Source organism: Populus nigra, chromosome 1, assembly GCF_951802175.1.
Source record: "Populus nigra chromosome 1, ddPopNigr1.1, whole genome shotgun sequence".
NCBI lineage: Eukaryota > Viridiplantae > Streptophyta > Magnoliopsida > Malpighiales > Salicaceae > Populus > Populus nigra.
In genome coordinates this window covers 35,780,688-35,807,030 of record NC_084852.1, presented here as the reverse complement: position 1 = coordinate 35,807,030, position 26,343 = coordinate 35,780,688, and the positions used below count along the sequence as shown (strand labels likewise).

The window sequence follows — 26,343 nt, the reverse complement described above, 5'->3', positions numbered from 1 at the left end:
CTTATGTATAGTTTGTTGATATTTGTTGAAAAGTTAACTGAATAGATGATTTGGATGAATTATAATTTCTCTGTGTATACTCTTCTTGTTTACTTTCTATGTTACAAAACAAACAGCACCTCCCACCCAGTTCTTAGCACCCCCTAGCTGTACCCATAGACAGTTGAAACAAAGCAAAAGAGGCGAGCCTCTGCATGTGTGTATGCATAGTGACACTATTACCTTGCTTATCAAAAAATATGATAAGGGGGATTTTATGGATTTTTCAAAACAAGATTGATTTATAATATAAGGAGTAACACAAATATATAGTAAAGAATCAACGATAGTTGGATTAAGTGATTCGACACTTGTTTACCTTAAACAAGATCTTGAGTTTGAGCATTGTAAATAGAGTACACCATCACTAGAAGAGTTTTACTTATTAGTGGGTTAACCCAAATTTACTAGATTAATCAGGGTTTAGTAGGTTTTCAGATACCGAGATATATATATATATATATATATATATATAAGTCCACCTTACTATTTTAGAACACCCTATCTGTAAAGTAAAGATATTTACAAATCTAGATTAGGATTAACCATTTCACACCAACCACTTTCATTTCCAAGCAAAAGGTATCATTTACTGTTTACTAATTTTATAATCAACTCAAAATAAAACACTAACCCTACACCAAAAATAATAAAAAAGTAAAATAAAACATAAATTTATATTGTTTTTAAGGTTTTTTTATCTTGAAATGTATTAAATAATATATATTTTTATTTTTTAAAATTAAATTTTAACAGCAGTATATTGAAAAAATCAAAAACATAAAAAAAAATTAATTTAAAAAGAAAAAAAGTTTAAGAATTCACCAAAGTGCGGTTAAACGCAATGCTATACAGTTTGCTGGGCAGTACAGTAATTGAACTTCCACAACCCTCAAGTCCATTTTGGTAAATTCAAAATACTAACTCGTCTTTCAAAGCTTTTTGTAGTTAATTTTTTTTTCAAATTACAAACAAAAAGTTAATGTCTGAGAACATAACAAAAGACACGCACTCATAGACTAGTACTAGCTTTCTCCCTCTCCCTTCCTCTACTACAGACTACAGAGAGAGAGAGAGAGAGAGATAAAGCAAGCAAAGCCAAAAGAAAAGAAAAGAAAAGAAAAGATTGGCATTTGAGAAATGAGTAAAGCAAAAACCATCTTGTCATTGTTAGGGTTTTCTTAGAACTGCAAAAGAAAATAAAAAATTATAAAATAAAGAAACCCAGAAAAGCTAATCTCTTTAAAGAAAAAAATTCAAATATATATGAAAAAAAGAGTTGGTACCCAAATGCAGGCACCCAATTTGAAATATAGGATCCGATTCACCCATTTAAGATCTCACTGATTGGTCTTTCAGGTATGATTTAACCCACATTTCTCATCATCTTTTTTTTCTTCTTCTTTTCTGGGTTTAAAAAGTTGGATTCTTTACATGCAAAGTTAGTGCATTTTTGTGTTTGTATGAGTATTTGTCTTAATGGTTGTTTGGCTTTTGAATTTGGTTTCCTCTTGGGTCAGGCATTCGGGGTTGGATTTTGATGGAATCAGATCTGGGTTTTGTTTGATTATTCTATGTAAAGTAATAGTTTCTGTTTTTGAGTTATGGCTAATTTTAGGTAGCCTTTTTTTTTGTACTGAGATCCGCGGTTCATTTTTGTTTGGCTTCGCAATTAATAAATTTTATGTCTTAACCATTGGATAGTAACTTTATGTTTTGTCCCATTTGGATTTGCAATGTGGGTACTAAATTATTGTTTTCCTCGTTTGATATGCATATGTGGAGTTTAAATCGGTTTTTAATCAGTTTAAACTGCAAAATTGGTAATCCATTTATTGGTTTTGTTTTTACTTTCAGAATTTGCATTGTGGGTTGGGTTCCTTTTGGACTGAAGATCTGCTTGTTTCTGAGACTTGATTAATCAAGGCTTGACTACATCCATTTATATGAGGAGGTTGGAGCATACAGAACTAGTATAAATATACTGGTGAGAAAATGAAATCCAATACACTTCTCGACTATGCTGTGTTTGAACTGTTGCCAAACCTGACACGGTGAGTTTTTATTCATAAAGTTTTATGTGCTTGTTGTGTGTGTGTGTGTGTGTGTGTGTGTGTGTGTGTGTTTTGATACATTAACTCATCTTTCCCTTTTGGCAGATGTGACTTGTTTGTTTCAAGCAATGGAAACACAGAGAAGCTTGTGTCTGGACCAGTAAAGCCATTTATAACTCATTTGAAGGTTGCAGAAGAACAAGCTTCACAGGCAGTCCAGTCAATTAAACTAGAGGTTGACCGGCGTAGAAATGCTGAGACTTGGTTCACAAAAGGAACACTTGAGAGGTTTTATACAGTGCTATCTGAGACAATTTGTTTCTGTAGGAAGAAATGGTTCGTTCATCTTTTGACACGATTGCACTTCATGTTTTCAGGTTTGTGCGTTTTGTCAGTTCACCTGAGGTTTTAGAGATGGTCAATACATTTGATGCAGAGATGTCTCAGTTAGAAGCAGCCCGGAAAATATATTCTCAGGTAACGACTACCATTTTATCAAGTAGGGAATAATCATGATAATTATTGGAAAAGCAGTTCTCACTGAATTTGAGGTTCCTTTGATTCAGGGGTCTGGAGATCAACTTTCTGGTGCTTTAGGTGTGTATGTTTCTCTCATTTTTTTTTCGGTTTCTTCTGAATACAGTAATGCCAAAAAGATAATATCTTCCATCTAAATACATACTAGATAACTGATTTTATTGGCCATCAACTTGGGGAACTATATAATATACCATAGAATCCTAGTTCTCACACATCCTCACTGACCTCTATAACAATTCATGAATTTTCAATTGCTTGGAAATTGTTTAATGAACTTACTGGTTTTCTTGGAAAGAAAATGCATTCTCATTAATGTTTTTTAAGATAAAATAAGAATTTTATTGTAAAGAAAATGACTTACTAGATAAATCAGGAGACAGAGATATCATCTCATGAAAAAAGTATGAGTAGAACAAAATAAAAACAGTAAAGCGCTCCTACCCCCCTGAATATCAGCTGGGGAACTACCTTGAAAAGCATCCAGCATTGCATCACAGGGTTGTTTGAAACACAATCCTGGTGAAAACAGTTTACTTGATGAGAAATGGTTTTCGAAAATTGTCACATGACTCTCCATCAAAATACACCAAATGCCCCTCTTTCAGAAATCTTGCACTTCTTCCTGCTTCCAAGACCACAAGGGAACCGGAAGCAAGTCTACCACCCTAATCAGAATCATGAAGGCTCAGCCCCAAAAGTGAATAAACGCCTAGTATATAATGGCTCTGTCTCCCCTCTTTGGTGGCATACATAAATTTTAGATAAGAGTAGATATTGTCTCATGGAAATTACAGATTTATAGTATATGTCCAAATTTACTGGTCAGAGGTACCTGAAATCAGATTCTTTAATGAAGATTTCCTTATTAAATAGTAGGGAACTCATACTGGCTACAGAGTCAAAATAATTTAGTTTGATAATCTATATTGTTGTGTGCATCTTCCTTGGTCTCTTCCTCTAGTTACACTAGTTTCAGAATTAGCAGTGAATCTATATTACTTTGGGTCCTCTTGATATCCTGGTGTCCTGGCTCTAAAATAATTTTTTCTAATTTTCTTTCTTTCATGGTGTTTAGTGTAAATTACCTGCACGTGTTATCACATATATAGTGCGTTGATTTCTAAAGTCTTGGTAATTAGCAAATGTTTATACTGTGACAAACATGTGGATTTGAAGATTCAAGGAACTCTTTTCACATGCATTGGTGGATAAACACATTTAAGCTGTCTTGAAAAGATTTGTTTATTGGAATATATCACCTTGGATTAAATTATGCAGAAGTTGAAATAACTAGAAATGAAAACTTGCCCAACTGGAAGTTCAGAAATTTATTCATGACGTCTTGTCTTTTATATCTGGAATTCTTTAGCAAAGAGCTAGTATTTATTGTAGTAATTAAGGATATGACATAACATCTTATGCTTTCCAGTTTTAAAATTGAAATGTCACTTGCTACTACCTTTAATGGTTTTTTCATGGATAATGCCTTGAATTGAGACAGAACAAGGATGACATGTATTTCTGGTTTATAATGGAATTAGCCAATAGTACTCTTTTACAATGTGAAATAGATATTGAGCAATGCTAGTTGTGTGCTTATTTCATTTGCAAAGCTGAACGAAGGCTTGATAGAGTTACATTACAATCAGTGACAAAGAATAGAACTTCTACTTGTTAATTGAACGTTTGGGTGTTGGTGGAGTAGCACAGTAGATAGCAAGTTGTCAGCTATAAGATGTTAAAGCTTCTGTAAAGGTTGACTTTGGTTAAGATAGTAAAAGTAAAAGCTGGTTTCTCAAGTGGGATGAAGTTTGCTTGCTGTTTCATCCCTTTTGGGGTTGACAGGTGACCCCCATTTCTTGGTGAGAGCATTGGACAATATTTTGAAGTGATTGCATGCTCAGTGAGTTCATGTGGTATGGGAGCATTTCTCATGATAAACCGGGGTTCAATCCTGCTTTCATTTAAATGAAAAGGTTGCAGTCAAGCAATAGATAGGCAACAGAGGGATGCCATGTGAAATATGAAGAGATGGAAAAATATGTTTCAATTGGAAGTGCGAAGATTCCTGGATCTGTTTCGGGGAGTGGTTCATGTGGTGCTGACAGTGCATGGAAGGTGTTGATTGTAGGATAGAGATAGTTCGCCCTTTGAACATTCACTTAATTTAATACTGGTCTTAAGTGGGTTTGAGCATGGTCTAAGAACATTGTGGTTCTTGGCATATTTAGCCAGTGAATATATAAATATGTATGCTGGTTACCTAAATCATGGATCTGCTGTGTCATCTTCTGCTTAGTCCTGAAGAAGTTTGGTCAACATTTAAAAGAAGCAAACTTTGCATGAGTATTTTTATGCCATATCCTGCATTGGTGTAAAAGGTTGGAGTTAATGAATATATTGATTGGCAAGTTCACAAGAAGCACACAATTGAATACTTTGCAGTTGGCCTTATTTCAAACACAATCAGTGTAGAAAATTATCATTTGGCTTGTTCTTTCTTCTCTTAATATGTTTTAGTCTCTTGAAGAGATCTAAAGTAGTAAAAATGTGAAAAGGTACATAAACGTAGAAATGGGAAATGGTGTGTTGTAACACCAAGTTGTCAGGTGATAAATGAACAGATTTCTTGAAAACTGGCATTGCAAAAATGTTGTTTATGCTGTTTTTTTATTACTACTGTGCTAACTGTATGACATTGCAGCTGTATTTGAAATGTAGTGAAGAAAATTCTGAAACCATCTGTTGGTCATCTCTGATTTATTTTGAATTCATTATCCTTTATTAATGAATATGTGAAATTTCATTCAATATCTAAACTAGATTATTCTTCCTAACCTAGAGTTTTTGTAACATATTTATTGCTCATGTGCTGACTTATTGGGTGGGTGATTTTCTCCAGGCAGGGATGGAACAGGAACCACAGCAGGAGCTGATGCAACAAAGTAAGGACCTTTGGTTCCATTGTATTCTGGGTTTTGCTTGCTCGGGTGGGGGGGCAGCACTCTTTAGTGCTTTTGATTATGTTTGGTCAATACTTGAGAGTTTTCTGAATTTGTCTGAGCTTGTTAACTTCATCTTGTCTTCAAAATTTTTGAATTTATTAGATGATTAAGATGTTATCATTTAATAAGGCATGAGCATAAGCCAGAGCATCATCAGTTGTCTATGGAAGTAGTTGCAGTGCAATGTTAATCATGAATTTTTTTTTTTTTTTTAAATGGACATGCTTTTACTGCAAGATATGGTCTGATAGTGTGCTTGCATAGGTGCTTGCCATGCTTAAATCTCTATTAAAATTTCCTTTAATGCTGTTACTTGATCTATTATGCAGGAAGGAGCTTCTAAGGGCAATTGATGTGAGGCTTGCTGCAGTTAGGGAGGATTTAGCCACAGCCTATGCTAATGCATCTGCTACTGGATTCAACCTTGACACTGTTCCAGACCTCCAGCATTTCGCAGATCGCTTTGGTGCCCATCGCTTGAAGTAAGCTGTTTGGGAACTCCATGCATAGTTGCTCTCTCTCCCTCCTGTTACTTTTGCTTTTTTGTGTGTGTTTCATGTGCGTTCAACTTAATCCTGTGTGTTCTAATCACTTAGTGCTTAGTGATGCCTTTTGATGTGGTTTTAGGGGGGGGGGGGGTTGGGGAAATGGAATAAATGATTCTTCAGTTGGGTTGGGAGGCAAACACATGTGGTATCAGGAATGAAGAGGAAGAGGGAAATTTGACCAAAATAGAGTGAAATTTCAATTTAGGCTTAGCTGCAAGTTTTTTTTATGTTGTATGATGGCTTGTCTATGGGACTAGTGTTAAGTGTGGAATTGGACAACCTCCAAGCCACTTCTCAGCACAGAGTAGAAGATGACATGGAAACATTGGTTCTAGCTTTCCTACCCAATCTTGAACACTTTTCACTATATAAATTGTTCTTTTCCTACCCAGTTCTACCTGGTGTGTGAATCCATCAAATGAACTGTTTATTGTGCTGTGACTCTAGAATTTGTAGAAAAATTTATTAACCTAAAAGGTGTGGCGAGGTTCACAACCCAGAGTTTACATGCATGTCATATTCATCTTTCTGTTGTGTACTTGTGTTGATAGGCAATTCAAAATCTAAAAAATGACTTTTAGCCTTGGTCATTTTAGGACATTAGAAATGCCTATATTAATCTTCCTTAAAAAGTAAATAAATTCTGCAATTGCAAGGTGTTGATCTGAATTTTATTGATGTGGAACTTGAAATTGAAAGATGTCATTTCTAGGTGGTTCTTAGCTGCTCTTGTTGGGGCTCCTCTGCCTAAGAAACAAATTTGACTTGTCAAAGCTGTTTTAGCTGTAGCACTGCTGATATAGTGCAGCTAGTGTCCACTGTTGTGTCTAAAGTATCACAATATGGTGCATCATCTGACTGCTTAGCTATTTAGAAAATGAAGTATGACCATGGACTTTAAGAGTGTAAGTTTAATTTAAAATTTAGATGTGTTGGCAAGTCAAAGACATGGCTTCTATTTATGACTTGGAAAATGGGGAAGTTTCAGGCAACTCCATGTGGTGTAAAGATGCTGTTGGCTAATGCTGCTCTGTAGTTTTTATTGATGCATAACAGTCATTGCATGCAAGTGATCATATAGTGCATGAAAAGGAACTACATGTTTTTGGATTGTTTGAAATGATAGTGTTTCTTTTCCCTATCTTTTTCACCGATGTAACATTGCACATCATCGAGTTGATTGATGTATGGCCTGCATGATGTCTTATTTAGGTAGGTTTCCTGGTGATTCATTGAGATGATGAAGGTGTATAGTTGCTTGAGTTTCTCTCTTAAGCTCAAATTGTGAGTTTTACAAATATATTGAGCTCATACCAGAATTAGGGAGTTATTTTTCTCTGTTGGCATTAGAATTCCTTGTGACTGACTTCTGATTTTTTTTTAATCTTAGTGCTTTGGGGGATTCCTTCAAGTGGACCACATAGGTTACTGGTTTAAAGTACCAAGGACACTTGAGTAATTAAATTGTTCATGATTGTGTTGAGTGTTGTCCTTGTTGAACTCTGGGACCGGTCATTATGAAAACTTTTTATTGGGCACTGTTTAGAATGTTTCAACTTGAGATATTCGCATATTTGGTTGTGGACCCTACATTGGCTTTTAATATGCCCTTCTGGTTCCACCATCTAGGACAAAGCAGGTGGTATTCTGGAGCAAAATTAGCAAGGAAAAGATCTTAAACTTCTCGGCATTTGGAATCTTATTATCAAAACAGAGAAAGTTGACATCCTATCTCAATTGATTTATTAAGTATTAAAAAAGGACAAACATTCCAATCTTCTTAATTTCACCTGTCACAATATGGCAGGTTTAGCTGTTACAGGGTTGTTTTCTGTTTTAAAAGTTCCAGCTTCCTTGTACTTCCCACCTTTTTTCTTAAGTCTTAATTACCTTTTCCCACAAACTCTAGTTAGCTAGATTTTTCTTCTTGTGACAATTTAATTAAGGTATTAAATATTTCGTGCAGTGAGGCTTGTACCAAATTTATGTTACTATGCCAGAGAAGACCAGACCTGACCAATCCATGGAAGCCAATTGTGGGGGATCAAGTGGTCCGGTCCTCGTGGGGATCTGACATGTCAATTGATGACCCCACTGAAGATGAAAGTGGTTCCTACCTGACCAGGCCCCACCAAAACCCATTCCAAAATAAACACCAACAGCAGCAAGCTAGCCAAGAACTACAACAAATAGAAACGACACAAACCCAATTCCACCTTAACCAATCCAAGTCCTCCAGTTGTCAACAGCCCAATTCCTCTCTCGCTACACAGCAACAGACTATTCAGAACGAGAACAAGGAAGAAGAAAAGAAGAAAGAGGAGGCTGTGACTAATTCAACAACGAGTCTACCAAGCCAATCTTCTAGGAGACTCAGTGTTCAGGACAGGATCAACCTATTTGAGAACAAGCAGAAGGAGAGCTCAGGTGGCAAACCTGGAGCTGTAGGTAAATCTGCAGAGCTGAGGAGACTATCATCTGATGTTTCATCTGCACCTGCAACTGCAACTGAAAAGGCTGTGTTGAGGAGATGGAGTGGTGCAAGTGATATGAGCATTGACTTGGGCAATGACAAGAAGGATGATAACAATATAGACAGCCCCTTGTGTACACCCTCTTCATCCTCTGTTTCTGGAACCAAAAGTAATGTGTTTCCTGTCTCATCAGATGATGATAAGGACCAGAAAGGGTTGAATGATACAGAAAGTGCAGCAAATTTAGTTAAGTTGGAGACTAAGAGCCTTTCTTGGTTGAAAGATCAGGGTGACTTGCAAACTCATGGTGGCGGGCCTGCGAGGAAGGACAAGGAGGTGAATTTGAAGGGGAAAGTGAATTTGAAAGATCAAGTAGGGTCTCTGGCCCAGTTGAGGTCATCTGCAGGTAGAGGGGAGGAGTCAGGGGTGGGTGATCAGGTGGTTTTGGAGAAGTTGAAGGGTACTTTAGGTGGGGAAGAGAGGACTGTTGGAGCTAAAGCTCAACTGAGTTTTCAGGAGAAGTCGAGAGGTTTTCCAGATAAGGTGGAGATTGTTGCAGTGAAAAACCAGGTTGATCTGCAGACCCAGATTGGAGGTTTTGTGGGCAGGGTTGGGAATGTGGCGTCTGGGAATAGAATTGACGACATTAAAATAAGGGATCAGTCCTCGAGTCAGTCAAGGTCTGGGGTTTCTCAGACTCATACTAGATCTTTTTCAGGACAGTTTGAAGGTGGTTTTGGAGTGAAGGATAAGGAATTGCCAACTAAAGTGACTGACTTGGATCTGTCAGCTTCTCAGACACAGCAGAAATTGTTTAAGGGTGAAGTTGATCAGGCAAGGAAGGAGGACACTGAACAGATAACAGAGGATGATCTTGAAGTTTCAAAAATGAAGGTCCAGAAACAACCTTTTTTGGGTCCAGAGCAATTTAGGAAGCTGCAGGGTAGGAGGGATGAGAGTGGATCTATTCATGGAAGCAGCAAGCCTAGCTTTCCCAGTAAAAAGTATTCTGAGAGTCAAGAGAGCATTGGTTCTCAGCAAGTACCAGCAGATCAGTTTCAAAGGGTGAGGCAGTCTAAGGGGAATCAAGAATTAAATGATGAGCTGAAGATAAAGGCAAATGAGCTTGAAAAGCTTTTTGCTGAACACAAACTTCGCATTCCTGGTGATCAATCCAGTTCTGCTCGGAGAGGCAAGCCTAGTGAAGTGCAATCTGAACAGGCAGCAAGTTTACAGTACAGAAAACCAGTAGCTGTAGAGATATCTCCTGTTCAGTTTCAGGAAAAGACGGTGCTTGAACCAACTGGGAGTTCTAGTGATACTGGAAAGTTTAGCACTCCACCAGGGAAGATAGTAGATCATCAGGACTGTGGCAGTTCTCTGAGGCAGAGTTTCTCTGAGATTAGTTTTTCAGATGATTCTAGAGGGAAATTTTATGAGAGGTACATGCAGAAAAGAGATGCAAAACTGAGGGAGGAGTGGGGTACAAAAAGATTGGAGAAGGAAGCCAAGTTGAAGGCCATGCAGGAAAGTCTTGAGCGGAGTAGAGCTGAGATGAAGGCAAAATTTTCTTGCTCTGCAGACAGACAAAATTCCTTGTCTGATACTCACAGATGTGCAGAAAAGCTCAGATCATTCAAATTTAATTCAAGTACGAAGATAGAACAGGTATTTCATCTTTCAGTTGTCTATGGAAAATAAGTGCTGAAGCTAATAAGTTTCAGCATTAATTTTGTTATATTTTTTTTTCTTGCCTTTTGTATTGGAATTTCAAAGCTCCTTTTGTAAGGCTTTCTTTTTCCCTCAGCCAGTAGATTCCATTCATAGTGAAGAGGATGAAGATCTTTCCGAATTTCCAGAACAGATTTATTATGGAGAGGACAGATCATTCAATGAGGTGTCTTTAGGGGGCATTGCTTCTAGAAGCTCTCAAAACAAGAAGCTCTTGCTGAACAGAAATTCATCTTCATCCACCCCTCGCACCACAGTAGTGCCAGTTCCGCGGTCATCATCCAAAATTTCCAACCCAAGTTCCGGGAGGCGGAGAGTACAATCAGAAAATCCTCTTGCACAGTCTGTTCCAAACTTCTCCGATTTCAGAAAAGAGAACACAAAGCCCTTGTCTGGAGTTAGCAAAGCAGCAAATCGCTTGCAGGTGAGAACCTATGCTCGCAGCAAGAGTTCCAGTGAAGAGATACCTCTGGCCAAGGAAGAAAAGAACCAGCGGTCTCAATCCTTGCGCAAAAGCTCTGCCAGTCCTATTGAGTTCAAGGATTTGCCCCCATTAAACTCGGATGTTGTTTTGGCACCATTGAAATTTGATAAAGAGCAAACTGAGCAGATCCCATATGACAAATTCTCAAAGAATGTGGAGTCAAAGCCTTTCCTCAGGAAGGGCAATGGCATAGGTCCTGGTTCTGGAGCAACTGTTGCGAAACTGAAAGCTATGGTAGCATCTGAGACTTTAAAAAATGAAGAATTTGAAGAATCAGCCTTTGAGGCAGAAGATTCAGTTGATGAGGCGAAGGAAGAAGAAGATGAGGGACTTGAAACAACCGAGATTGAAGATTGTGCTAATATGGATAATGGCGAACCAAGACTAAGCCTGGATTCAGACAAGATGGGTACATCTGGATCCGAGAATGAGGAATCTCTGAGATCTATTTCTCAAATTGATCCTTCTTCAGTTGCTGAATTGCCCGCGTCTGTGCCTTCAACATTCCATGCTGTAGGGTCTCTGCAGGACTCACCTGGGGAAAGCCCTGTGTCATGGAACTCACGCATGCAACATCCATTTTCTTATCCACATGAGACCTCAGATATTGATGCTTATGTGGACTCTCCAATTGGGAGTCCTGCATCATGGAATTCTCATTCTCTGACCCAAACAGAGGCTGATGTAGCTCGGATGAGGAAGAAGTGGGGAAGTGCGCAGAAACCTATTCTTGTTGCCAATTCATCCCATAATCAGTCTCGCAAGGATGTGACCAAAGGGTTCAAACGGTTGTTAAAGTTTGGAAGGAAAAGTCGTGGGGCAGAGGGTTTGGTTGATTGGATTTCTGCTACCACTTCTGAAGGAGATGATGATACAGAAGATGGGCGAGATCCTGCCAATCGGTCATCAGAAGATTTGAGGAAGTCAAGAATGGGATTCTCACAGGGTCACCCTTCAGATGATGGCTTTAATGAAAGTGAGTTGTTCAATGAGCAAGGTAAGCTATATTTGCTTTTCCTGATTGATTAACTATTATTCGTCTCCTTGCTGAGAATCTTAATCTACTCATATTTAAACTTAGGAAGTGCTTGCAACTATTTCTTTCAATTGAAAATATCTCATGGTAGCAAGGTTTTAATTTACCCCAGTGTTCTAGCTATCATGGCTCAATGGGTTGACAATGATTTCTTGCTACCTTAACTGTTGGTTCATGAAGGGAATTTATTGACAGATCTGAATCTCGATTCTATTTGAATGTCAAGGAATTATAAAGGCAAAATGCTGCATGTAGTTTAAAGTAACCTCCTTTTCTATTCATCCTGCACTAATTTTTCTGCTGTATTGTTTTTTTTCATGAGTTTCAATGACTCTTAAGACCTCTACCAGCGCTGGAGCTTTTGGCATAAAAAGCAGTGCCTGGTCTTTGATACATGGATCTCAATTTTTTTTCAGCTTACATGCTGATATTTAATTGGTAGTCAATGAGTTGACCTCCTTTGCTCATCCTATGTGAATAAAAATGATTTAGAAATCATATACCAGAAATTGTTAAAAGTGGCATGATTTGGACATAATTGTCAATGAAGTGAGCATGCCTCTGCTCTTGATCTTTACATCTGAAACTTGTGTATTATTGAATAAATTGCCCATTATGTAATACCTTCAGGTGAACAGAGATTTGGCTGGCTCTTTTACAAATTGCACATATTATGCCACCAAATGATGGAGCTTTTCCTAGGTTTTCTTAATCGGGTTAAATCATATACCAGAAATTGTTAAAAGTGGCATGATTTGGACATAATTGTCAATGAAGTGAGCATGCCTCTGCTCTTGATCTTTACATCTGAAACTTGTGTATTATTGAATAAATTGCCCATTATGTAATACCTTCAGGTGAACAGAGATTTGGCTGGCTCTTTTACAAATTGCACATATTATGCCACCAAATGATGGAGCTTTTCCTAGGTTTTCTTAATCGGGTTAAATCATATACCAGAAATTGTTAAAAGTGGCATGATTTGGACATAATTGTCAATGAAGTGAGCATGCCTCTGCTCTTGATCTTTACATCTGAAACTTGTGTATTATTGAATAAATTGCCCATTATGTAATACCTTCAGGTGAACAGAGATTTGGCTGGCTCTTTTACAAATTGCACATATTATGCCACCAAATGATGGAGCTTTTCCTAGGTTTTCTTAATCGGGTTATGAGTTTTGATTGCAATGCTGAATTGTTGCATAGGTGACTTGACCCTTGTCATTTTTTTGCAGTTCAAGCATTACATAGCTCCATACCAGCACCTCCAGCAAACTTCAAATTGAGGGATGATCATTTGTCTGGAAGCTCTATTAAAGGTGAATGTTTTCTTCTTGTTAATATTCTAAATTACTCAATTCTTAAATTTCTTCACAATAAATTGCTTGGCATGTTAGGCTGTTGAATATTCTGTCAAGTCATGTTTAAAGGACTTCCCAGCTTTATCTGATGTGTTTCCAGAAAAGTTTTCATTGCACGTTGCACAGAGTAGCTTCAAATTAGGTGCCTCTCTAATTTCTCCAAATTTGAACCTGAATCTGTTAGGTTAAAGTAAGATGCTTTTTACTGAGATGAGCTGGTAAGCTGGCCCAAATACCTTGGTGTTTTGTGCTGTAGCTTGACTTGATATGAAGACAAGCCTGAGAACATCAATGCTCTGTTCATTGGCTTTATAGTGAGTTAATAGAGCTGAGCTTGTGGTCATCACTTAAACTATTTCAATTGCATGCTAGCATTAAAATGCTATTGATTGGTTGATATGTTTCCATGATTATGGGGCCAACCAAGGGACTAGCTGCATGATAGGGGAGACATTCGCCCTGCATGTGTTTCTTACTGATGTAGGATTCAGGAACATGAAACTTCCACTCAAGGTAATGCTTTCTTCAAAATCTTCTTACAGAACTGAACACCCCTTCGCAAGTGTTTGAGAGGTAGGTTTTGTTCGTGAGCATGGTTGCTTGGTCTAATGCATATACTCTCATGTTAAAGCTGGCATGTGATCCATGACTTTGTTCGTGAGCATGGTTGCTTGGTCTAATGCATATACTCTCATGTTAAAGCTGGCATGTGATCCATGACCTATGCTCTGCATAAAAATCAATAAACGAGTTCTAGCATGTGTAAGTCAGCATGTTTGTACTGTTGCACCGATAAAATAAGAATCATGTACTGTGTCTTAGTGCCTGTTTGGGAGTGGTAAATGTTAGCGTTTCAAGTGCTTTTCGCTCAGAAACGCATCAAAATAATATATATTTTTTTATTTTTTAAAATTTATTTTTGATATTAGCACATCAAAACAATTCAAAAACACAAACAAAAAATTAATTTTAAGCCAAAAAAAGTTCAAATTTTGGGCAAACAACATTTTGGCCGCAATGCCAAACACGCCTTACTTGTTTGCATGATTATTGTCATGCATGGCTAGTTTTCAAGAAGTGTTTTTTAGCGTGTAATATATAAAACCTTGGACCAATAGGGGGAGGTTTTACAATCTTGCACTTAACTGGACCTGTATGAATGTGCATGTTTTCAATGAATGCCATTATGATACAATGGAAGGCATTCTATGGATATTTGCCTTGCATGACTGTAATCATTTAATATCTCACATGTGCATGATTCTTATTTGATTGGTGCAGCATTACAAAAACACATGAAAATCAGGAATTTGGGATTTGTTTATAGCCTTTGAGATTTGACTCCTTTAGCTTAACAGCTTAAGAAAGAGACTTATGTTTGATCTATTGAGCTAAATTAATTATTGTCGAGTCTGACCATCCGAGTGGCATACAAGTGGTTCAAGTCCCCTTTGCAGACCCATTGTTAACAAGTTTTCAAGACATTTTATGTTCAATCTAGCTACCTAACAGAAAACAAGGAAAAAAAAAACTGTTGATTGTTTATGGAGTATTTTGTTAAGAGTTTGAGTTCATTTACTTCATGTGATCAACAACGTTTTACATAAAGTTATCTGTTTTGGAGTTGGTTATTTATGATGATTTGCTTACACATTTAAGTTCAAATTTTACAGCACCACGGTCATTCTTCTCTCTGTCATCCTTCCGAAGCAAAGGTAGTGACTCAAAGCTTAGATAATCACTTAAGAGAAAAGCTTGGAGCTACTCCTGGAATCATCAATCAAGTGATAGTGTAAAGGGATTATATATAGGATACGAACGCATGTGCTCGAATATGTTGTATATTGTATTGAACAAAAATCGCCTACTGGCATTCTTGGGATTTTGGTAGTCTAGGAGCATTCTTTTTTCTATTACTCAAGTCTCCAGCCGTGTGTGATGTATATGAGAAATCGAACTCTTGCTAGAATTAGAGTTGTTGACAACTTAAGGAGAGTGATGTGATTATATGCGGAGCAATAGCTTGTATACAATGCTTGTTATTTTACCATTCTTCTCCACTACATTAATTTCATGTCATTGTTTCTTGTTAAGATTGCCAATACTTGTTAACGAAGTCAGTGCTCTTGATGTCGATAGGCATCTTTTGCACACTGTAGTGTCATCAAGGAAAGCTGTGTTCCATTGATGTTGGCCCCTGTGCTCATAGGATTGTTGTGGATGGGGATGTTCTTCAAGTTCCGATTGCTGAAACCTACTCAGTTTTTATGTCGCGTGTTCCCGTGGGCTGATAGGCTGGAGGATTTACATCCCTCTCAATATTGTCACCTCAAAATAGATTGGTCGAAGCTATATCAAATTCGAATACAGAAATATAATATTATGTATTTATGTGATCGATAAAACAGCAGCTCGTTAAATTTTATGCTGACAAATGGAACAGAGTCGTGTGGTTGATGTCATGAACTTGTGATTGCATTACATATGGACATGTAATTACGTAAGGACAAGTTGTTCTGTATATTTTTTAATTTAGGTTTCTCGCTGGTCAAGAAAAGAATCATAGAGGAGAAACATGAAGACAAAATCTCGTTAGGATTAATGATTGAATCATCGTAAAAGTTGATATCCCTTCATATTACAACTCATCTCATTAGGTTTCCGTGCATAGACTCTATGGACATTCAAATGGCCGGCTTTGTTGGCGTAGTGTACTGTCCACTTGCCATCCCCTTTGGTGAGAGGCAAATCAAGCCAACCATTTGTTGCATTAGCGGCAATCTTTCTTATGTGCATATTCTGCTTTCACATTGTTGACATGGCTCATACCATCAGTTCTAGCAATAAAACTAGGTCAAATTAAGCTTTAAAGTTGATCTCAGCCTAGTCAAAACTGGCCAAATTGTGTCACCACAAGGGGGCAGAGAGAACTAGCTAGAAAACAACAAACTAAATTACAGCTTTGTTTCAGGCAATTTAGTGGCCAGGGAGGACTAGAAAAAAACAAAACTGAGGTGAAGAATCCAGTTTTTATGACTTTGTTTCCAATAAAGTATCTTGATTTTAGTACAAAAAACAGGCGGCATGATCGAAACTCATTAAATCAACCAGCTCGATACTCACAACTAGCCCCTACTCACGAAGTTTGTACAACCCTGTTGTTTTCTGCAATGGCATGTTTACTTCTCTTCTACAAATCCTAACCTTCTTTCCCTAACACTTTACTCACATCTCACACGCCATTGCCTGTACTCGAATCAATGGCTGATTCCTCCTTTGAAATTGATTACCACTCCACTGGCCGCTCACGAAACTATCATCAGCGTAGGCAACTCAGGCACCCCAGCACTCCTGTTAACTCACAGTATGATTCACGTTCATTTACACAATTCAGCTTTACAAATACTCCAAATAGGCTTCGCCAAACTCCTTCCACGCCTTTCGCCACGGACAATGATACGTCATGGCAAGATGAGCTTTCATGGCAGTTTCAGCCCACAGGGTGGAATGATACCCGCAGCCTGGGAGCAGCTCTTAGCCCATGGGCAGCTAGCACACCATCAAACAGACATATTTTTCAAAGATCAGCAAATGACTACTATCTTTCACGTACACATGGTGGATTTAGAACCTTCACAAATCCATACTACGATCAATCTAGCTATGGTGCTGTACCTGCTGGTAGGCTTGAGCTACAAAGCTACGCTGCCAGAAATAATGAGAGGTCGGTAGTTCATGTTAGGGATTATAGCTCGGCTGCTTACAGTAATTCCCATCATGGGATTTCAAGACCAATATCTCAGGCTATTAAGGGAGGGGCTCGCAAAAATGCAAGTCCTTTGGTTGATCAAGATGAGCTTAGCATGATTGACTATGACAGCGAGGATGTTGAGAAACAGGGAGAGTTATTGCAGAATGACACTAATCTCCATGGTGATAAAGATTCTAGATGGATTTCAGTGTCTCATGCTTATATGGAAGATGATGGTGTTAGTCCATTGTACCACAGTACTCCACATGGTGGGCACGATCATCATGGTCATGAATTATCCCGTAGTAGACATGATGATTTCCTCAGTGCTTATGAAGCTAATCGATCAACCAGTCGTGATTACGTTCCCGGTAAGAATCCATATGATGACATTGATCAGGCTTCGGAGTATGAAGATGAAGATTATGATGAGGAGGAGGATGACAACGAAGAAGCAGCACGAAGGCAAGTAGGGTTGTTTAGTCTGTTCAAATACTCGACGAAATGGGATATGGTTCTTGTGTTTTTGGGTTGTTTAGGAGCTCTCATAAATGGAGGATCTCTTCCATGGTATTCTTATTTTTTCGGAGATTTTGTGAACAGGATTGCGAAGCACTCTGATGATAATATGATGAAAGAAGTGGAGAGGGTAAGCGTTTTCATTTGTGTTTATACAATTTCCTCTCCTTCCACAATTTTGCAGGACAAATTTTTTGATGCCTTGAAAATATTGGTTTCAGATGCACATTAATTAACATTATTTTTTGTTTTGATTATTATTATTACTGTTTTAATTTGCAATGGCAGATATGTCTGCTTATGACTGGAGTAGCAGCATTAGTTGTGGTTGGAGCCTATTTAGGTAAGTGGGAGATTATTAAATGAACTATGAATAACAACAGCATCAGCAATTTACTTTGTCGCTATCCATTTTATGGTTTTACAACAGTGTCTTTATCGTCAAGAAAGTTGACATAAATCACTTTGCCTAAACATAATTTCTCTCTTTCGGGTGAAACAGAAATCACTTGTTGGAGATTAGTTGGAGAACGATCAGCTCATCGAATAAGAAACTTGTATCTGAGCGCAGTTCTAAGGCAAGATATCACTTTCTATGATACAAAAGTCAGCACTAGTGATATTATGCATGGAATTTCAAGTGATGTTGCACAAATCCAAGAAGTGATGGGGGAGAAGGTCAATCCTACCTTTCCTTTCCTTTGTTATTTGTCTGGAATATGTGTAATACATATAATATGATTACTTTATCATTAAGTACTAATTTTACGCTCTTAACTTGCCCATAATTTAAGCCTGCAGCGTGTTTTTTTCAGTTAACAGGCCGGCTAAATTGTTTTTGACTAGATCATGGTAGACTATTAGTGCTGATATGCAGTGGATCTTTTTATCATATTTGCAGATGGCACATTTCATCCATCATATATTTACCTTCATTTGCGGTTATTGTGTCGGGTTCTTAAGGTCATGGAAGATATCTCTGGTGGTTTTGTCAGTCACTCCATTAACGATGTTTTGTGGCATTGCTTATAAGGCCATTTATGTCGGTCTAGCTACAAAAGAAGAGGTATGACACTAAGTTCAAGGACTCAGATATGCATTATTTCAATTACTTGGAAGAATATAGTGGACAATTGTTTTTGGCTTGTTATAATTGTAGGTTTCTTATCGGAAAGCTGGTGGCGTAGCTGAGCAGGCAATCAGTTCAATTAGAACTGTATTTTCTTTTGTTGCTGAGGATAAGTTGGCCAGGAAATATGCTGATTTATTGATGAAGTCGGTGCCTATCGGTGCAAAGATTGGGTTTGCTAAGGGTGCTGGAATGGGAGTTATTTACTTGGTTACCTACTCAACATGGGCACTGGCCTTTTGGTATGGATCTATCCTGGTTGCAAGGAAAGAGATAAGTGGAGGTGATGCAATAGCTTGCTTCTTTGGTGTCAATGTAGGGGGAAGGTAATCATTTCTTAAATTCTCGTCATCAAATGCTGTCTGTATGTTTGTGTGCTGATGAGATTTTAATCTTTTCAAGTCATAACTCTGAAAGCATGATTAAAGACATGAATTATTGTCTGGATTTTTGTGACAGAGGATTGGCATTGTCTCTATCATATTTTGCTCAATTTGCGCAAGGCACAGTAGCAGCAACCAGAGTATATGAAATTATAGACAGAATTCCTGATATAGATCCTTACAGCCCCCATGGGAGGATACTGTCAACTGTTGGTGGAAGGATCGAGTTCAAAGGCGTTACTTTTGCTTACCCATCGCGTCCTGAAACTGTAATTCTCCGCTCTCTTAATCTAGTTATTCCATCCGCAAAGACTCTTGCACTGGTTGGTGCTAGTGGTGGTGGCAAGTCCACCGTTTTTGCTCTCATAGAGAGGTTCTACGATCCCATCAATGGTAAGCTCCTCATCATCGTACTCCTATCATATTGGACTTGGCTCAGAAATGGAGGCTATATCAGTGAGACAATATGAAGCATCTAATGGGGTTGAGTTCTTCATATTATTGCAGGAGTAGTAACCTTGGACGGTAATGACCTGAGGACACTGCAAGTCAAGTGGCTAAGAGGTCAAATAGGCATGGTTGGGCAGGAGCCAGTTCTGTTTGCCACCAGCATACTAGAAAATGTGATGATGGGAAAGGAGAATGCCACAAAGAAAGAAGCAATCAGTGCTTGCATTGCTGCCAATGCTCACAGCTTTATCTCTGGCCTTCCCTTTGGCTATGACACTCAGGTACCTTAGCACTATCACAACCATATTATTGCATAAATTAAAATTTACAGTAAAATATCTGCACAAGCACATATGGTTTAATTCTTACCAGGAAAGCTACTTATGGACAGGTTGGAGATAGGGGAACCCAACTCTCAGGGGGACAAAAACAGAGAATTGCACTAGCTAGAGCTATGATTAAGAATCCTAGAATCCTTCTTTTAGATGAGCCCACCAGTGCTCTGGACCCAGAGTCTGAATCTGTTGTTCAGCAAGCCATCGATAAGATATCCACGGGCAGAACAACCATTGTCATTGCTCATAGGCTAGCGACAGTAAGAAATGCCAACACCATTGCTGTTCTTGATCAAGGCTCTGTTGTTGAAATTGGTGACCATCGCCAGCTAATGGAAAATGCTGGTGCCTACTATGACCTTGTCAAACTTGCCTCTGAAGCTGTTTCAAAATCTGCATTGAAACAGGAGGATGCTGCCAAGGATATGGAGTTCTCTATTTACGAGAAATCTGTTGATTTGAGATCTAAGAATGCATTTGAAACCTCAAAATCAAGGTACTTAAAATCAATGCAAGCAGAGAATCAACAAGAGGAGGAAATGCAGGAAAGTGCAAAGCCAAGAAAGTATCAACTCTCAGAAATTTGGGGTCTTCAGAGACCAGAGATTGTCAAGCTTCTTCTGGGCTTCCTTTTGGGTATGCATGCCGGTGCAATACTTTCAGTCTTTCCTTACCTTCTAGGCGAAGCCCTAACAATCTACTTTGAAGATAACAAATTCAAACTGAAGAGAGATGTTGGACGCCTCTGTTTAATACTTGTAGGTCTTGGATTTGGTTGCATTATTTCTATGACAGGCCAGCAAGGTTTATGCGGATGGGCAGGAACAAAACTTACCGTGAGAATACGGGACCTCTTATTTCGATCTATACTAAAGCAAGAACCTGGCTGGTTTGATTTCGAAGAAAATTCCGTAGGAGTACTTGTTTCAAAGCTCTCAATTGATTGTATCAGTTTCCGATCCGTTCTTGGTGATAGACTCTCAGTCTTGTTAATGGGTTTAAGTTCAGCTGCTGTTGGTCTTGGTCTGTCATTTTATCTGCAATGGCGATTGGCTCTTTTGGCTGCAGCACTAACTCCTTTCACTCTTGGTGCAAGCTACTTGAGTTTGATCATAAATGTTGGACCAAAACTAGATAATAGCTCTTATGCCAAAGCTAGCACAATTGCTGCTGGTGCTGTTTCAAGTATAAGAACAGTAGCAACCTTCTCTGCTCAAGACCAAATAGTGGAGTCCTTTGATAGAGCCTTGGCTGAGCCCAAGAAGAAATCAGTGAAAAGGTCACAAGTTCTAGGCCTTACACTTGGATTCTCTCAAGGGGCCATGTATGGTGCATATACCTTAACACTTTGGTTTGGAGCCTACCTCGTAAAACAAGGCGAAACAAACATTGGCGTGGTATACAAAATTTTCCTCATTCTTGTGCTAAGTTCGTTTTCTGTTGGACAACTAGCGGGGCTAGCGCCGGATACTTCCATGGCTGCTCCTGCAATTGCTGCTATTTTTGATATCATTCATCGTAAGCCATTGATTCGTAGTGACCGGGATAGAGGTAAGAAAATTGATAGATCAAACCTATTGGATATCGAGCTCAAGATGGTAACTTTTGCATATCCCTCTAGGCCTGAGATTATTGTGTTGAGGGATTTTTGCTTAAAGGTCAAAGGTGGTAGCACGGTGGCCTTAGTTGGGGGTAGTGGGTCAGGAAAATCAACTGTTGTATGGTTGATACAAAGGTTTTATGATCCTAATCAAGGGAAGGTGACAATGGGAGGGGTGGATTTGAGGGATTTTAATGTCAAGTGGTTAAGGAGTCAAACAGCTTTGGTCGGTCAAGAGCCTGCATTGTTTTCTGGTAGTATAAGGGAAAATATTGCATTTGGAAATCCTAATGCTTCAAGGGCTGAGATTGAAGAGGCTGCAAGTGAAGCATGCATTCACAAGTTCATCTGTAGCCTCCCTCAAGGCTATGAAACTCAGGTATGGCCTAAATTTTAAAGTCGCAAGGATCTCGTATTTGTTTCATACTGTCTACATTAGGTTTGCTGAATTGGCACGCTCTTGTCACCGATCTAAAAGTAATTGATTTCTTGCTATTTAATAATTGATATAGGTAGGAGAGAGTGGGGTTCAACTATCTGGTGGCCAAAAACAAAGAATAGCAATAGCAAGGGCAATTCTAAAGAGATCAAGGGTGCTACTGCTAGATGAAGCAAGTAGTGCACTGGACTTGGAATCAGAGAAGAATGTCCAAGAGGCACTAAGGAAGATCTCTAAGAGGGCAACGACTGTTATAGTGGCTCACAGGCTTTCTACCATTAGAGAAGCTGATATGATTGCTGTAGTGAAAGATGGTGCAGTGGTGGAGTATGGTAGTCATGATGCACTCTTGAATTCACATCGTAATGGTTTGTATGCTAGCATGGTTCGTGCAGAAACTGAAACTAATGCATTTGCTTGAGCCACTTGTTGACTCAAACCTTTAATTTGTCCGTTTGGCCATCCACCTTGAATTTTCATTTTCGATGTAAATAAATAGTTACCATCTAACTTAAAGTCGGTTTTGTTTCTGGTCATTTGGCTGTGGCTGTATGATTGCGCCATCCACGAGATGTCCTTTCGCTCATCCAGCCCAGTGTACCTGATCAGACAGTTTTGGTCATTTCGGCCTTTCTCAAGTAAATCCAAAGAAGAATTCTTTCGTTGGAAATCATAAAATGATGTCCAATAATAATAGTAATCAGCACAGCTGACAGTACTCGTATGTTTATTCAAGTATATTAAAAAAAAAAAAAAAGGCACTAACTTCTCATTACTCATTAACATGTCTCTTGGCTTTCAAGCCAAGAGAGGTTGATAATTGCTTGCCTGGCATGCAAAGCTATTGAGGTTTGCCAATGGTTTCTATTATCAAAACAAATTGGTTGTTTTGGATTGTGGCTGTTTTGTGATCATCTCTATGTGCAAATCACGTCCATTTATTTAAAGTAGAACCCCCTTCATCAGGTATGATCCTTTTGTTTCTGTCAATCTTGTGCGAACTGATATTTTGCCTATGGTATGGTTATACTTCAGACTGTTTTGGATTAATCGACGTCGTCATCTATGATTTAGCTGTTAAAGTTACCTTTCTTGTTTTCTTTTCCACAGAAACTTATGGTCTATGTCAAAGTTTCGTACAAGCGTAACAAGCCCTAGAATTAATGCATGCATACTGCATCTGGATTCATTTTGCTATATCTTTAGAAATTTGAAGAAACTTCTGTAATTACTTCAGTAAATTCATTTCCTATGGAGTCCAAAAGGTTTAAGGATGTTCATGTAGATGTAGTATTGCTTAAAATATAATTGGTGAGAGATTAATAGCATTCTAAAATATTGCAAACAAAAAGGTTTGAGTTAACTCTACGGCTACGGGTTTAGGCTTTGGGAAAGATTGCAGCCTGTGATGCACGCTGGAGGCGCATGTCACAGGTACGGCTTACGTGCTATGCAAAAAAACCTGAATTTACGTGGTGCGAGGGCACAAGGGCATTGGCTTATTCAAATATCCGCAGGTTACCCGCAAGGGCTACCTCTTATAGACGGAAGGAAAAAAAAAGAGTACTGATTGATTCTTAAAACCATATCTGGCACCTAAAAATTATGTCGGCTATTATTCACTGTAAAATAGAGAGTGCTGTTGATCTGAACTAAAATTGGGTGCTTCATTCAGCTTTACTAATTCGGATGGAGAAAGGTAATTGGCAGAGATCATGGTTCGAAATAGAGAAGGAAAAGGTATGGCATCTCTTACACCGGGAGTACTGCTAAAGCTTCTCCAGAGTATAAACTCGAATGTAAATTCGTGGAGAATATCGGTCAGTTCTCCTGCAAGTTTTCAGCATTGTGCCAGCCCTGTCAGGCTCAGAAGTATGGCCTTATAAAGGGTTCTTTATAAAAGTATCTGATTCCTCACATTCAACCTATGTCTCATTATCAACGGAAGACAATGAGCTAATTTTGAATAACAAGTTACAACTTGGGCAGTTTTTCTATGTTGATAGAGTGGAAGCTGGAACCCATTTCCGATTTTAGTTAATGTTAGACCTGTGTCAGGGAGGAATCCCTTCATTGGGAATCCAAAAGATTTGATGCAAATGTTGGTTCCATCTGAGGGTCCTGTGGCAGTCGATAATGAAGTTACTGGTTCGAAATTGAGGGAGTTGTCAGAAGTGAAAGGGGAGAATGCAAGACAGAAAATTATTATCAAAGAGGAAAACGCTGGTGTTGCATCAGGTATATGCAGGGTGTTTTGACAGGAACTATTAAAGTTGGTGGAGCGGATTCAAGTGGGAATTGAGAAGAGCAATGAGAGTGAGAACGGTGGACTATGTAAGAAGCGTGGATTGATGAATGGCAAGCAGCAAGAAAATAAAGATCAGGTACGATTCTCCCAAACATATATGCATTTTGATGTTGCAGAGACACAGATAGCTTGTTTTTCTTTAAATTCTGCCAATTTTTGTTTTTCTTAACTAGATCAAGTTGCAAGTAAATTACAGGTCGAAAGACTATGTAAGGCGGAAATTATGAAAATGCACCAGTAGCACATGATGTTCTTGAAATGAACCGTATGCAATAATTTTTTTTCTCCCAGCGTAAACAAATGGAAGTGCAATTACTTTATGAAGATTTCCAGGATATCCTGTGTCTGATTCTGATCGATACATACGAGAAAATAAGGTTTCCTTACAATAACGTGCATCGTTTGTTGAATGCACAAGGCCTTGCTCTGCTGCATGAAGATGTAAAATGTCGATTAAGTGGCAGTTGTTGGTATTAGCATTGCAGGCACGCCCGGCCATGCCTTATCGAAATCGACCTGATGCACTTTCATCAAAGCCAGAGGTGGCCGTTTCCAACAACAGAGAATTGTCTGTGCCTCCAAGAGAACTTCTGCAAAACGGTTTTCAAATAAACATAACAGCACAAACATGAATTCTTTTTCATGTAATGACAATAAAATCCCTTTTCCTGAGGCAACATTATGGATCTCTCTGCCTGATAACCTCATGAAGCCTGGAAAGGTAAGTTTTTCCTGTTTTCCACAGTTTCTCCCTTTTTTACTTTCGGGAAGCTTGAGGCTGGTTGTTCTAAAAAAAAACGCTTTCATTCTTGTGCACGATGCTAACCACATGGAAAATTGTCTATCTTCTTGATGCGAAAAAAAAAAAGATCTGTTATGCAATGCCTTAAAAAATTAGTCACTGACCCACTAATCGAAGCAACAGATATTATAAGAAAACCATGCAAACTCTTTCATCAATCTCAGCATCACAATGCAGCTCTCTCTTTTCTCATTGTTTGCTATATTCCAAGGGAATGCTACGAAGGAGATATTTAGCTACCTTGGTTGCAGCTGAAGCTCAAAAGCAGGCATCTGCAGCTCTTATCAAGTGCCTCAAGTAAGTATATATATATAACAAGGCCAAAACATAATTTTAGCCAGCATAGTACTTACCATTTCTCTATATCCTTCCTACTTTCATCCCTTTTCTTTCAGTATGTTTGCTGAGCTCTGCGCCTCTGCCTCACCAGAGAACCCCCACCTCACTCACAAAATTCCTTACAATCCAACAACTCATCGACCAACCAAATGTAACAACCCCATTCGAGGATAAATCACTGCGGTTATTTACTGACTTTTCTGCCCCAGATACAGAAAAAACAAGCAAAAAGACAGGTCTAAGTTATGCCAAAGCTAAATTGAAGTCTCCAAAGCCTTCAATGGAGCTAAGTGCAAGTGAGAAGCAGGAGTGGGCTAAAGGAGAAGGTACAAAAGAGATCAAAGATGTCCAACAGACTCTTTTTAATGAAACAAGGGCTTGGTTTTTTAGATTATTGGAGGGTGCGTTGAATGCAAAATGATGGGGACACCAAACCCATACCGTAAATTACACGAGTATATGGACGGAGATAACATAAAATGACCCAGCCTGTCACGTTTTGGTTGAGAAACTAAGCCCATTTGGACCTGTCTCATTGTTATTTTATTTATTTGAAATGATTTATGTTAAACAGTTTGATTTGATGGGCTGAGTCCAATAGTAAGATGTTTTAGGGTTTTACTATTTATATGTTTCTCCATCATTTTGTGAGATAATTTTGATGATTAACGAAAATATTGTAGACTTTGCATATCTTCAATCCTCTTTCTTCTTTCTCTAAAGCTTTTTTTTTTCTTGCTTTAATTCTTATTAATTATTGTCCCGTATCAAATTTGGTATCAGAGCCAGGGTTTTAATTGTTCTTACAGTTAAACGGTCTACATGTTTATGCTTAACCCTATATCCGGTTTGATCTTAAAAAAAATTAAAATCCAACTGTTCTGGTTGGAAAAAAAGAGGGAAACACTGTTCATCTTCTCCACCAGCAAACTGCCGCTGCAGAGCACACCACCTTCGCCAGAGGGCAGATCGGGCGTCCCCAACAACCACCAAAACCCGCTACAACTTTCTATA

At 38.5% G+C, this 26,343-nt stretch overlaps 3 protein-coding genes across 7 annotated transcripts; all 3 read left to right on the top strand.

Moving 5' to 3' along the window:
* The first annotated feature begins 1,020 nt into the window (after positions 1-1,020).
* LOC133672900 (COP1-interacting protein 7-like) lies at positions 1,021-15,324 on the top strand. 5 transcript variants are annotated; one of them, XM_062093469.1, is made up of 12 exons: positions 1,021-1,398; positions 1,897-2,093; positions 2,199-2,381; positions 2,471-2,570; positions 2,660-2,690; positions 5,536-5,578; positions 5,968-6,120; positions 8,153-10,328; positions 10,468-11,851; positions 13,149-13,232; positions 13,702-13,787; positions 14,948-15,324. In XM_062093469.1, the coding sequence occupies exons 2-12, from the start codon at positions 2,035-2,037 to the stop codon at positions 15,068-15,070; spliced, it is 4,422 nt and encodes a 1,473-aa protein (XP_061949453.1). In that variant the 5' UTR covers positions 1,021-1,398; positions 1,897-2,034; the 3' UTR covers positions 15,071-15,324. The 5 variants fall into 5 exon arrangements, 4 of the variants coding, with proteins under 4 accessions (XP_061949453.1, XP_061949445.1, XP_061949469.1 ...); XR_009834922.1 differs by having other exon boundaries at positions 1,022-1,398; positions 10,468-11,872; positions 13,459-13,787; positions 14,948-15,011; XM_062093461.1 differs by having other exon boundaries at positions 1,022-1,398; positions 10,468-11,872.
* Positions 15,325-16,444: 1,120 nt separating this feature from the next.
* On the top strand, positions 16,445-22,503 carry LOC133702719 (ABC transporter B family member 19-like). Its single transcript, XM_062127053.1, has 9 exons — positions 16,445-17,674; positions 17,833-17,887; positions 18,047-18,222; positions 18,446-18,610; positions 18,704-18,999; positions 19,133-19,449; positions 19,564-19,787; positions 19,898-21,820; positions 21,954-22,503. Exons 1-9 carry the CDS (start codon positions 16,535-16,537, stop codon positions 22,299-22,301), a joined length of 4,644 nt encoding a protein of 1,547 aa, XP_061983037.1. The 5' UTR covers positions 16,445-16,534; the 3' UTR covers positions 22,302-22,503.
* A 121-nt stretch (positions 22,504-22,624) lies between these two features.
* LOC133681619 (uncharacterized) lies at positions 22,625-26,022 on the top strand. The gene is given in 9 exon segments (XM_062104714.1): positions 22,625-23,681; positions 23,683-23,897; positions 23,900-24,112; positions 24,115-24,173; positions 24,175-24,348; positions 24,674-24,788; positions 25,092-25,287; positions 25,386-25,436; positions 25,438-26,022. Coding segments are annotated over 9 exon segments (1,422 nt in total). The 5' UTR covers positions 22,625-23,595; the 3' UTR covers positions 25,751-26,022.
* Positions 26,023-26,343: the final 321 nt, after the last annotated feature.